Here is a 12,564-nt window from a genome sequence, read left to right on the forward strand (position 1 = left end):
CTGCAGCCTTCTGGTAGCCCTCTTGAGGTACTGGAAGGCTGCTCTAAGGTCTCCCCAGAGCCTTCTCTTCTCCAGGATGAACAACCCCAGCTCCCTCAGCCTGTCCTTGTAGCAGAGGTGCTCCAGTCTCCTGATCATCTTTGTGGTCTCCTCTGGACCCACTCCAGCAGGTCCATGTCCTTCCTGTGTTGAGGGCCCCCCAGATCTGGACACAGCAGTGCAAGTCAGGTCTGAGCAGAGCAGAGGGGCAGGATCTCCTCTCCAGCTCTGGCCAGATTGCTTTTGATGCAGCCCAGGCTGCCACGGGCCTTCTGAGCTGCCAGTGCCCATTGCTGGCTCCTGTCTAGCTTCTCATCCACCAACACCTCCCAGTCCTTCTCTGCAGGGCTGCTCTCAAGCTCATCCTTCCCCCAGCCTGGGCTGATATCAAGGGTTGCCCTGATCTATGCACAGGACCTCACCCTTTGCCTTGTGTTGAGCCTCATGAGATTCTCTCCTCAGCCCAACTCACCAGCCTGTCCAGGTCCCTCTGGATGGCATCCATCCTTCAGACTTCCCAAGTTACCCACTCTTGAACACAACAGATGAGGAGCAGGAAACTGCAAGTGCACTATGGGGACCTTCCTGTTCCAGGTACAAAGCTCCAGCTGTCACAGCCAGAGCCACAAGTGCAATTAGCTCAGGGATGAAACCCCTGCCAATCTCACAGCCACATGGAACACTCTGCTGTCAGTCACCAAGAAAAATGGCTTTGAGCACCAAGATGAGTCACTGGAATCCTGAATTGAGTAATCAGTGAAACAGCAAACATCTCAACAGCAAGGAAATCTGATTAAAAATAGCTACTGGAGTCTACCTAATAACAGGCTCCAGGCCCCCTTCCTACCTTGCTGCCCAGTTAAGCACAAAAAGCCTGACTGGAAGCAAAAAAAGCAAAGGTTGAAAGCATGACAGCTGAGAGGTGAGAAATGTGGCAATCCATCACCTTCCATGACTGAAACAGGAGGTGGCTTTAAAGAAAATCATGGCATGAATTTAAGAAGTGTCCTTCCCTGAGATGGGGAAAACCCCTGAGATGTTGACTGATACCAACACATCCAGTTGGGGGCTCCCTAGTTCAAGAGGGACAAGGATCTGCTGGAGAGAGTCCAACAGAGAGCCACCAGGATGATGGAAACATGAGGAAAGATTTTTCACTGGGAGGGTGACAGAACACTGGAACAGGCTGCCCAAGGGGGTTGTGGAATCTCCTGCTCTGGAGATATTCAAGACTCACCTGGCTGTGCTCCTGTGTGATCTGCTCCAGGGGACCCTGCTCTGGCAGGGGGGTTGGACTGGATGATCTCTCAAGGTCCCTTCCAGCCCCTAACATTCTGTGATTCAACAGCAGCCAGAATCTTCCAAGAAGACAACAAAACTCCCAGATTCCAAAGTGTCTCTGCAGGGCTACAGTGAGGTTTAAGTTTGCTTCACTGAGCTGCAACATCACTGCTCTGCTGGAGGGAAGGGTTTTCCCAAGGTGCTGTTAAACCACAGCCCCATTTCTCTTACTGCTGCAGGTTTCTCTCCACAGCTGTTTGATTTGGGAAAGTTCCTCAGACACACCCATAAAGACAATGGATTTGCAAAAGGAAACAAAAGAATCTACACTCAAACTGTGGATCTTGTAAGGGGCCTGCAAGAGAGCCAGAAAGGGACTTCTGACAAGGGTTTGTAGTGAGGATAAGGGACAATGGTTTTGAGCTGGAAGAGGGGAGATTTGGGAGGCTCTTGGATCCAGGTGGATCCATGCTGTCTCCTCATTGATAAGTGTATTGGAGCACAGCCTGGACAGAGAAATAGTCACTCCTGTGCTTCTCTAAGTGTGAGAGGAAATAAAAAGAACTGTGGCTGTTCAGCCTGGAGAAATGAAGGCTCCAGGGAGACCTTAGAGCAGCCTTCCAGTACTTGAAGGCAGCTACAGGAGAGCTGGAGAGGGACTTTTGACAAGGACTTGGAGTGACAGGACAAGGGGGAATGGCTTTGAGCTGGGAGAGGGGAGATTAGGAAGAAATTCTTTCCAGTGAGGGTGGGGAGACACTGGAACAGGTTGCCCAGGGAGGTTGGAGGTGTTCAAGGCCAGGCTGGACAGGGCTTTCAAAGTCTGCATGCAACCTCAATCACCAGAAGTCCATGCTGAGTGGAGAGCAGCAAGGGAAAGTCCCTCTTTGTGCCTCTTTCCCACCTGCCCCCTCCCTGAGCAGGAGCTTTATACAAATCCCCAAGCAGCCAACTGAAGCTTTGGGGTTGCAGTGTATTCAGGGATGTGTCAGGCAGCGTTTCAGAACCATCAGATGAGAGGCCATGGGAGCAACATAACACATGGCTGAAGTCCAAAGGAAATGGCCTGCTTTCTACCATAAGCAATCTTCAGTAACTAGAAGACAATGGAAACTACTCCATTAGGGAAAGAGATCAAGGCAGGTCCCCATGAGCCCTACAGAGCATCCCTGGAGGACCCAAGCCCTGCTTCCCGAAAGGACAGGCCAAAGAAGAGACAGAAATGACTCAAGGCTTCATCCTCTCAAGGAGGACACAGGACAGCTGGGTGCACACAGCCACACAAGCTGCTTTACCAAAGCCTCAGGCTTCACACCTGGGTCTCTTCTCCACACTGCCTTGCACTACCTGACTAACCCTACCCTCCTTTTAGCCCCTCCACTGCCACCCCCACCTCCTACAGCCCTCTTCCTAGTGATGCCCAACCTAAACCTCCCCTGCTCCAGTTTCAAACCATTGCCCCTTGCCCTACCCCCACAGGCCCTTCTAAACAGTCCCTCCCCAGCCTTCCTGCAGGTCCCCTTCAGACACTGAAATGCAGCTCTAAGGTCTCCCTGGAGCATTTCCTTCTCCAGGCTGAACAGCCCCAATTCTTCCAGCCTGTCCCCACAGGAGAGGTTCTCCAGTCCTCTGATCACCTCTGTGGCCTCTTCTGGACCCACTCCAGCAGGTCCATGTCCTTCAGCTGGACACAGTAGTGCAGGTGGGGTCTCACCAGAGCAGAGGGGCAGGACCCCCTCTCTCTCTCTATCTCTGGCCACATTGTTTTGGATGCAGTCCAGGCTGCCATTTGCCTTCTGGCCTGCAAGGGGCTCATGTGCAGCTTCTCACCCATCAAGCACCCCCAAATCCTTTTCTGCAGGGCTGCTCTCAATCTCATCATCCCCCAGCCTGGACTGATATCAAGGATTGCCCTGACCTAGGTGCAGGACCCTGCACTTTGTCCTGTTGAACCTCATGAGATTCTCCTCAGTCCACCTCCCCAGACCCCTCTCTGGATGCCATCCCCTCCTTCAGTCTTACCAACCACACCACTCAGCTTGGTATCAGCTGCAAACCTGCTGAGGGTGCCTCAAACTGTATCAATGATGGAGATACTGAGCAGCCCTGGTCCCAGGACAGACCCTTGAGGGACACCACTTGGCACACTGCAGTGACTTACAGAGCCAGCAGCAGTAGCAGGCTATGGGAGGATGACTTTAGGGAAGGGTAGCAAAGGGGAGCAGGAAACCTCCCCCCTGGCAGACACAGAAGTTAGCAGAAGCTTTTTGGATGTGCTCTCAGGGCCCTATTTAGTTTCCTTTCACCTCAGACTCTCCCCCCCCACACACACACACCTCTATTTACATTGCAAATGTGACCACCAGCATCATTGTTTTTGTTCTGTAAGAGCAAAAGTTTCATCTCAAAAACTGTGTCACCAAAATCCACCCAGCTGACTGTTTCCCAACCCATCCAAACCAAAAAATTAGGATATTATTATTACTATTACTCACGCCTGCAATTCATAAATATGAAGGCTAACAAAGCCACTTCATGCCCAGGGGAACAAGTCTGGAGTGATCTGGCTCTAGTTTAGCACAACCTCCCAGCTGTGAAAGATGATCTACAAGAAGAAATGGTGTCCCCATGATTAATAGCAGGCTTGCAGGCCACAAGCAGCCCCATTAGAGCTGACATTTTAACTGATAAATACGTTTCAGGGGAGTCACTTTAGAGGACAGGGAGAGTGAGGCACAGTTGTAAGTTCTTAAATCCATTGTTGAGTCTACTAAAAAAAAAAAAAAAAAAAATCACAGAGTGCACTGGGTTGGAAGGGACTTCTAGAGGTCACCTAGCCCAATCCCCTTGCAGTAAAGCAGGAACCTCCCCAACTAGAGCTGGTGGCTCAGAGCCCCATCAAGCCTGACCTTGAATGTCTCCAGGACTGGGGCCTCCACCACCTCCCTGGGCACCTGTTCTGGTGTTCCTCACAGTGAGATGTTCCAGTCCCATCATCATCCTCATCACCTCTGTTGGACACTCCTCAGCATATGCCTGTCCCTCTTGAACTGAACACAATACTCCAGATGTGGTCTCACCAGGGCAGAGCAGAGGATGAGGAGAACCTCCCTTCCTAAAGGAACAGCACATCCAAGAAAAAAAAAAATCTCACTGCACAAACTCAGAGCCACTAATGGGAGGGTGGGCCTGAGACAGCCTGGAGTTAAACAACAGAATCCTCCCACCTGGGAGCAAGAGTCTGATCATGACAAATTATTTTCATAACTGCAGATCATCCTGCTCCTTCACATCAAGCCTGCAGCATTTATTTTCATTACAGTAAATAACTGCACCTCCAGGATCACTTCACAATTCAAGTGTTTGCATAAACCTGTTCCAAGTCAATGCTCACATCTCCCAGGAGGTTCACCACCAAGCCAAAGTCATTCTTTCTCCTGGCTAATAAGAGGGATAGCCAGCAGTTGAGGCTGCCTCATGAAATATTTACCCAGCTAGACCCTACCATGGCTCTGAGGGTGACACCCTCCCTGTTCAAGAGCAGAATATTTACATGGAAGCCACCACTGAGGGCCCCTTCTCCATTACCTGCTCTGGTTACAGAAGCATGAAAGCAGAAATGTAGGTTGCAGCCATGCAGAACAGCAGCAGAGGGGCCAGGAATGAGAGCTACACTGTTTAAGGTTTCAAAAAAAAAAATCAGTCCAACAGAAAAAAAAAAAAGCCAAAACTGAATACAGCAGCACAGTTCAGTGGCACCAGCAACAAAGAATGGAACTAGTGGAGGGAGTTCTGTGGAGAGCCACAAAGATGCTGAAGGGACTGGAACATTTCTGAGGAGGAAAGGCTGAGGGATCTGGGGCTGCTGAGCCTGGAGAAGAGCAGCCTGAGAGGGGATCTCAGGAATGATTATAAATATCTAAAGGGAGAGTGCCAGGAGGATGGAGCCAAACTCTTCTCAGCAGTGTTCAGTGACAGAACAAGGGGCAATGGACACAAACTGGATCCCAGGAGGTGCCACACAAACAAGGAAAAGAAAAAATCTTCACTTTAAGGATGGCAGAGCACTGGAACAGGCTGCCCAGAGAGGTTGTGGCATCTCCATCTCTGCAGGTATTCAAAACCTGCCTGGCTGTGTTCCTGTGTGATTTACTCCAGGTGATCCTGCTCTAGCAGGGGGTTGGACTGGATGACCCTCCTAGAATCATAGAAAGCACTGGGGTGGAAGGGATGTCCAGAGGTCTGTGCAGTAAGCAAGGACATCCCCAATTAGAGCAGCCCTTCAGAGGTCCTTCCAACCCCTACCATTCTGGGACTCTAATGCAGAGTTTTAGGGCCTCCTGTCTCTTCAGCTGACACCAGCTCATATCCTAAAGGGTCAGGAGACTTCCAAGCACAGTAAGGACACTTTCAGTCCCACATCCACACTTGCACTCCCAGAAGGTAACCATGTCCAGGGGCACGAGGACAGCATTCAGCTGTCACAGCAGAACAAGTGTTTGCCATCTGAGGAAAAGGCAACAGATCCAAACCTGTTGCTTACAGCTCCAGCTGAGTGTCTGTGCTCAGACAGCTGTCCCTCAGATCAGAGAGGCTACTCAGAGCAGAGCCACAAGAGCCTGATACTTGCACTTCTGTAATCACCTGCATCTACAACACAGGGGCCTCTCACTGCTCAAGCAAAGCAAGGAGAAAGTCAGCACCAGAACAAGAAGCCACAGTCTCAAGCTGCACCAGTGAAAGGCTCAAGGTGAAGAGGAAGTTCTTCACAGAAAGATTTGCCATTGGAATGAGCTGCCCAGGGAGGTGGTGGAGTCACCATCACTGGAGGTGTTCAGAAAAGGATTGGATGTGGCACTTGGAGCCATGGTCTAGTTAGTCATGAGGTGCTGGGGGATAGGTTGGACTGATGAGCTCTGAGGTCTTTGCCAACCTTGTCGATTCTATGAACAATGCATCAGCCAAAGCCAGAGAGCAATGAAGTGTCACTGCCTATGCACAAGAGCATGCCATGTTGGCTTCAGTCCTGCTCACCACCAGGACAGTGAGCATGAGAAGCTAAGAGCAGGATGTACTCCACTGCTCTGCTCACTTCTGAGCCACACCCTGTGGCTTTCCTGCTTTACACAACCCCTGGCTCACAGTGTTGCCTGAGTCTTCACAGGACTGCTGGCCCACACCACCTCCCTTCCCTGCTCCACATCAGCTCCCAGCCACAGAAAACTCAGTTCCCTTTTTGTCACTGACCTCTAGTGGTTAGCACAAGCTGGAGAGAACAGAGAAGACCAGAGCATAAGCAAGAAAAAAAAAATATTGATCACAGGATCTTAGGGTTTGAAAGGGAACTCTGCAGATCTTAAGAGTCCAACCCCCTGCCAGAGCAGGACCATAGAATCCAGTGCAGGTCCCACAGGAGCACATCCAGATGGGGCTTGAAAGTCTCCAGAGAAGGAGACTCCACAACCTCTCTGGGCAGCCTGTTCCAGTGCTCTGTGAGCCTCACAGTGAAGAAGTTTCTCCTCATGTTGAGGTGGAACCTCCTGTGCTGCAGTTTATAACCACTGCCCCTTCTCCTATCACAAGGCACAAGTGAGCAGAGCCTGTCCCTGTCCCTTCCTGACCCCCAGCCCTTAGATATTTATAAACATTTATTAGATCCCCTCTCAGTCTTCTCTCCAGATTAAACAGCCCCAGGGCTCTCAACCTTTCCTCAAGGTAGTGCTCCAGTCCACCATCCTTGTAACCCTCCCTTGGATTCTCTCCAGCAGATCCCTGTCCCTCTTGAACTGGAGAGCCCAGAACTGGATGCAGTATTCCAGGTGGGGCCTCACTAGGACACAATAGAAGGAGAACCTCCCTGGAGCTGCTGAACACACTCCTCTGAATGCCCCCCAGGACCCCATTGGCCTTCTTGGCCCCTGGGGCACGTTGCTGTCCCATGCAGAACTTGTTCTCCACCCCCACTCCCAGCTCCTTCCCCACAGGGCTGCTCTCCAACAGATCCCCTCCCAACCTGTCCTGCTGCAGTTTATTCTTCCTTCCCAGGTGCAGGACTTGCTGCCTCCAAAGGAAAGCCAAACAGTTTGCCACATAGGACATGGCACTTTGGGACATGGTTTAGTGGCCACAGTGGTCTTAGGTTGATGGTTGGACTTCATCTTAGAGGTCTTTTCCAACCAAAACCTGTGATGCCAGGAATTCCAGCTGGGTTGTCTTGGCTCAGCACAGGTCAGCTCAAGCTCACTGGCTTGCTCTGCAAGCACAGCACCTCCTCTTTGGGCAGCAACAAGCAAGGCACAGAAGATCTTGAAGCAGGGAGCTACTCCTCCCCTGGCAGCTTTGCTCCCTGCCATGTCACCAGCACCACACCTGCACATCCACCACAGCACACAGGAACAGGACTGGTGTTCAGGCTCTGGACTGTCAATCAGGGTGGCAAAGATGGATGTTCAGATCTTACCACTAGCTGGGGAACTCATGTTCCCCTCAGACTGAACACAACAGGTTGCCACTGCAGCATCTGATCACTGAACAAGTCACAGTTAGCAGGTACCCAGCACTCCTGGGGCCAGGTTCTCCAAAAGCTTGTATTTTACTCTCTAACTAGACCCTACAGATTCAAACCCAGCAGTTCAGCTGATCAGTGACAGAAACCTGACAGCTCCATCCTCACTGTACCTTTGTCTTCTTCATGTGGCTCACAATATTGCCAAGATCTTCAACATCCACGACAGAGTTTGTGCCTCCAGCTTCCTCAGCATCAGCCTCCTCCTCACTGCTTTCAAACAGCTCCTCTGCCTAAGAGATCAGAGAAAAAGAAATTAAATGAGACCTTCAGCTCAGTGAAAAAAAAAAAAAAAGAATCAGCTCTCAAGCAGTAAAGACAGCTGAAACAAGGAATAGTCCTGCCAAAAACCTGCAGAAGTTATAGGAGATGAATTTGAAGTTAGGGCTTTTACCAGTGGGTGTTAAGAGTTTGGTAGCACAGAACCAAAACTCCCTCCATATATCCTGTTTTCATCATGTGTTTATCTGATCCCATGAGGATTCCAACTCTCACTGCTTGCTATGATGATCTGGAAGCCTAAATTCCCTTAACCCCTCCAAGTGTCCCTGTCTGAATGCACAGGGAGCGAGAGATCTGCTTTGCAAGCCAAAAAGAAGTTTTCTCCCTTTCTGGTAGCAGTCAAGGTACAGCACAAGTGCACTGCTGGAACAGCAAGGATTTACTCCTCTTGTCCCAGCACTCCTAAACCCACTCAGCCACAGCATTTCCTGTTTTCCTACAAAACTCAATGTGGCCACAGCAGCCTTTTGCAACCCACAACAAACGGCCTGCAGGGAGGATCAAAGTGCCACAGCAGCTCTGCACTGCAGAGCACAAGAGAGGACTGCTTATTCAAAAGCTGCAATCAAACACTCCAGGAGACAAAACAAGTGTCAGGCAGGCACTCAGAGGAAATACAGGACTCCCCCAGCTGCCTTTGGAAGAGCCTTGAGATGCAGGCAAAGCACCAAAGCTTCACCAAGTTGAAGTGGAAGCAGGTTAACCACTCACAGGGAATTAAATGCTTCACTTGGCCATAAGACAAAGCAAAGACTCCAGGGAGAACTCAGACTGGCTCCCTGAAGCATGCCACAACACAGACCTCCCTCTAGAGGATGGAGTCTTCCTCTTGACTAAATGACTTCTAGCTTAGGCCTATCACCACTTCTTTGGCCCTTCTTTCTGGTTTGCTCATCGTGGCTTATCTGCCACAGGATCGCATCCCTCTTCCCCCTCTGGCAACAGAACAAAGTACCACCAAGCTCCCACAACACCCCTCTTGGCTGTAAGAGGAAGCAGAGGAGTCAAGCAGTGCTCCAAGGGGCACTAAAGGAGAGAGCAGGTCCCATGAATTTCAGCTCTACCTCAGCGTTCTCCGATTCCGACACCCCACGTTCATGATCTGAGCTCTCCTTGCTCTGCTTCCCCCGAGATTTGCACTTCCCCTTCTTGCACTTCCCACTGCAGGGCTTCTTTTCCCCCCTGCAGAGGGCCTGGAGTCGACTGAGGAACTTGGTTTTCCAGGCTTCAAAGTCAGCCTCAATGCTGCCATGCTTGCTCTGGGCCACGCTGCAGTCCCCCTCAGCACGAGTCATGACACGGCTGGCACCCAGCATCCACAGCCACCTGTCAACCTTTCTGCCAACCTGGCACAGGAAGAAAAAGTTGAGAGGGGAATTAAACAAAGCTCAACTTAAAGCAGGCAACTAAAAAAGCAGAGACCAAGTGTGGAAACAGAGTTGAGCTGCAAGAAGACTGAAGGGGGAGTTAAATGTTTGTAAGTAACTGAGGGCTGGGGGTCAAGAGGGAGGGGAGAGGCTCTGCTCAGCTGCACCCTGGGAGAGGACAAGGGGCAATGGATAGAAACTGCAGCACAGGAGGTTCCACCTCAACATGAGGAGGAACTTCTTCACTGTGAGGCTCACAGAGCACTGGAACAGGCTGCCCAGAGAGGTTGTGGAGTCTCCTTCTCTGGAGCCTTTCCAGCCCCATCTGGATGTGTTCCTGTGTGACCTGTGCTGGATTCTATGGTCCTGCTCTGGCAGGGGGGTTGGAATTGATGATCTTTGAAGGTCCCTTCCACACCTAACATCCTATGATCCTAAGAGACAGGCTTCTGGACTGCCCTCATCTTCAATTCAGAGCACAGACAAGGCAGCCTGAGCACCACCACACCACCTCAGACTCCCACCTGAAAACCCCTCTGCTGTCACACTGCTGTGGTGAGAGATGGGCTCTGAGACAAACTTCTTCATGCAGTGCTTAGTCAAGGCTCATTTTGGTTGGAAGAGGCCTTTAAGATCATCCAGTCCAACTATTCTCTAACCACAAAGGCTGATGTTAAACCACATCCCACAGCACCCCATCTCTGCCTCTCTGAAACAGGGATGGGCACTCAACCACCTCCCTGGGCAGCTTGTTCCAGTCCTTGAGAACACTTTCAGTCAAGAAGTTCCTTCTCATATCCAACCTAAACCTCCACCAGTACAACTTGAAGCCATATCCTCTCATCTTACCCCTTGTTTCCAGCGAGAAGAGACCAAGCCCCACCTGGCCCCAACCTCCTTTCAGGGAGTTGTAGACCTCTCAGCCTCCTTTTCTCCAGACTAAACTACTCCAGGGCTCTCATTCACTCCATGTAACACATTTCACACAGCCCCAGCTACACAAACATGACCGAGTGGCAGGCCATGCTATTGGTGTGGCTGAAACTAATCATCAGGCTGAGACATTTGACATCAGGAACTAAAGCTAAAATCCCCCCCACAGTGAGGCAGAAAGCTTTGAGCAAGGCAGAAAGCTCAAAGCACTCTAAACAGCAGTGAGAGGATCTGCAGTCCTGGGTCCTCAGGTGCCAACAGAAAGCTTTCAGAGCTGGGAGATGAACTCAGTGAGGATTTACCAAATGCATTACCACACTCCCAGATGAACACAGGACTCCTTTCCCACTCCAAAGGGCAGCACAACTGCTTCAAAGCTGCATTGCCCATGCCCTAAACCCAACTCCCTAATCAAGTGTGCAGTTCTCCCATGGAGTACCAGCGGTGTTCAGGTTTGCAGCACCTTGGTGTTCTCACAGCAGGCCTTTCAGGAGAGCAGAAGGCAAGCAAAGGTGCAGAGCAGATACTTACTGTGTTGTAGTGATCAACATAAACTGAGTTTCCCAAGCCAAACACTGCATATCTCAGGCCCTTCAGATAGGTCTTCCCATAGCGGAAGTCATTGGCAGCCTCTTCTAACCACTTGCAGAACCAGGCTGCACTCTCAGTTGGGTGCCCATCTGTGTATGTAGCCACCAGGAACACACAAATGTTCCTGCTGCTTGTCTGAGGAGAGAACCAGACCAGAGATCACTCCATGCTTCAGAACACTTCACACCCAGAAGGGAGCAGGGAACATGTCAAGAGGGCAGATTTTCACCAGGTGGGCTAATAACTCTTCACTGGGGGGTGGTGCAGGTGATGATCCCACTGGTGGTGAATATCTATCCCCCTGCAAAGCCATCTTACAACAGCCAGCAGAAATCAAGCTGTTCCAGGCAAGAAGTTTCTGCTAGTATCCAACCCAAAGCTCCCCTGCTGCCACTTGAAGCAAATTTCTCCTGTCCTGTCACTTGTTACATGGGAGAAGAGACCAACTCGGTGATCTTCAAGGTCCCTTCCAACCCTAACCACTCTAGGCATCTATGAACCTCTCCACCTCACTCCAGATTTCTTTCAGGTAGTTGTAGACAGAAGGTTTGCCCTCAGCCTCCTCCAGGCTAAACACCCCCAGTTCCCTCAGCTGCTCCTCTCCAGCCCTGTTCTCCAGCCCCTTCATCAGCTTTGTTGCCCTTCTCTGGACAAGCCCAGCCCCCCAATGAACTTCTTGTAGTGGGGGGGCCTCAAAACTGAACCCAGTACACAAGCTGTGGCCCCAGCAGTGCTGTGAACAGGGGGAAACGACTTAATACAGGCTTGGAGATTTGCAGGAGATAAACAGAAGCAGAAAAGAGCCTTCAGTGATCCCAGGAAAATCTTTTATTTGTCATAATGATGACACCCTGTTGAAATTCCCACCCCCCAACGTTAACTACCTAAAACTACCAGCCACCCACCTCCTCTGATAAGCAATCTTCTGGATCATAGTCTCCCATGCTAATGACTTCCACAGGCACATTAAGGAGAGTAACAGCTTCAGCCAGGCCTTTGGCAAACCTCTGAGAGAAGAGATGTGGAAAGTTATCAGTTACTGCAACACACAACTACAGTGAGGGTGGGGAGACACTGGAACAGCTTGCCCAGAGATGTTGTGGATGTCCCCTCCCTGCAGGTGCTCAAGGCCAGGCTGGATGAGGCCTTGAGCAACCTGAGCTGGTGGGAGGTGTCCCTGCCCATGGGAGGGGGTTGGAACTGGATGATCTTAAAGGTCACTTCCAACCCAAACCATTCTATGGTTCTATGAACTAAGGGTCAAACAAGCCCTGCTGTGGGCACAGTCACTTCTCCCAGCACAGAAAGAACAATAACACCAGAACTGGACACTTGGCCTCCAATCCTCACATAAATGAGGTATAAAGGCTGAAGAAGAGTTACATGAATTTTAATGACTGAATTCACATTTACACATCAATTCCAGTCTGAGAAATCCCCCCAACCAGCACTTCTAAGAAGACCTGCTAGCAAGTTCAGAGTCGAGTCAGAGCTTCACAATGGATG

General features: G+C 50.7%; 1 protein-coding gene across 1 annotated transcript in view; it reads right to left on the bottom strand.

The window, feature by feature from the left end:
* The window catches only part of LOC128977105 (S-adenosyl-L-methionine-dependent tRNA 4-demethylwyosine synthase TYW1-like), a 122,832-nt gene that overhangs the window by 106,691 nt on the left and 3,577 nt on the right, over nt 1-12,564 (bottom strand). The window contains exons 4-7 of the mRNA XM_054394574.1: nt 11,964-12,065; nt 10,999-11,193; nt 9,232-9,513; nt 7,999-8,118 (exon numbers count right to left, since the gene is read on the bottom strand). Coding sequence (XP_054250549.1) covers nt 7,999-8,118; nt 9,232-9,513; nt 10,999-11,193; nt 11,964-12,065 — 699 coding nt within the window. The remainder of the gene's footprint in view (nt 1-7,998; nt 8,119-9,231; nt 9,514-10,998; nt 11,194-11,963; nt 12,066-12,564) is intronic.

This window comes from Indicator indicator, chromosome 30, assembly GCF_027791375.1.
Source record: "Indicator indicator isolate 239-I01 chromosome 30, UM_Iind_1.1, whole genome shotgun sequence".
NCBI classification, from domain to species: domain Eukaryota; kingdom Metazoa; phylum Chordata; class Aves; order Piciformes; family Indicatoridae; genus Indicator; species Indicator indicator.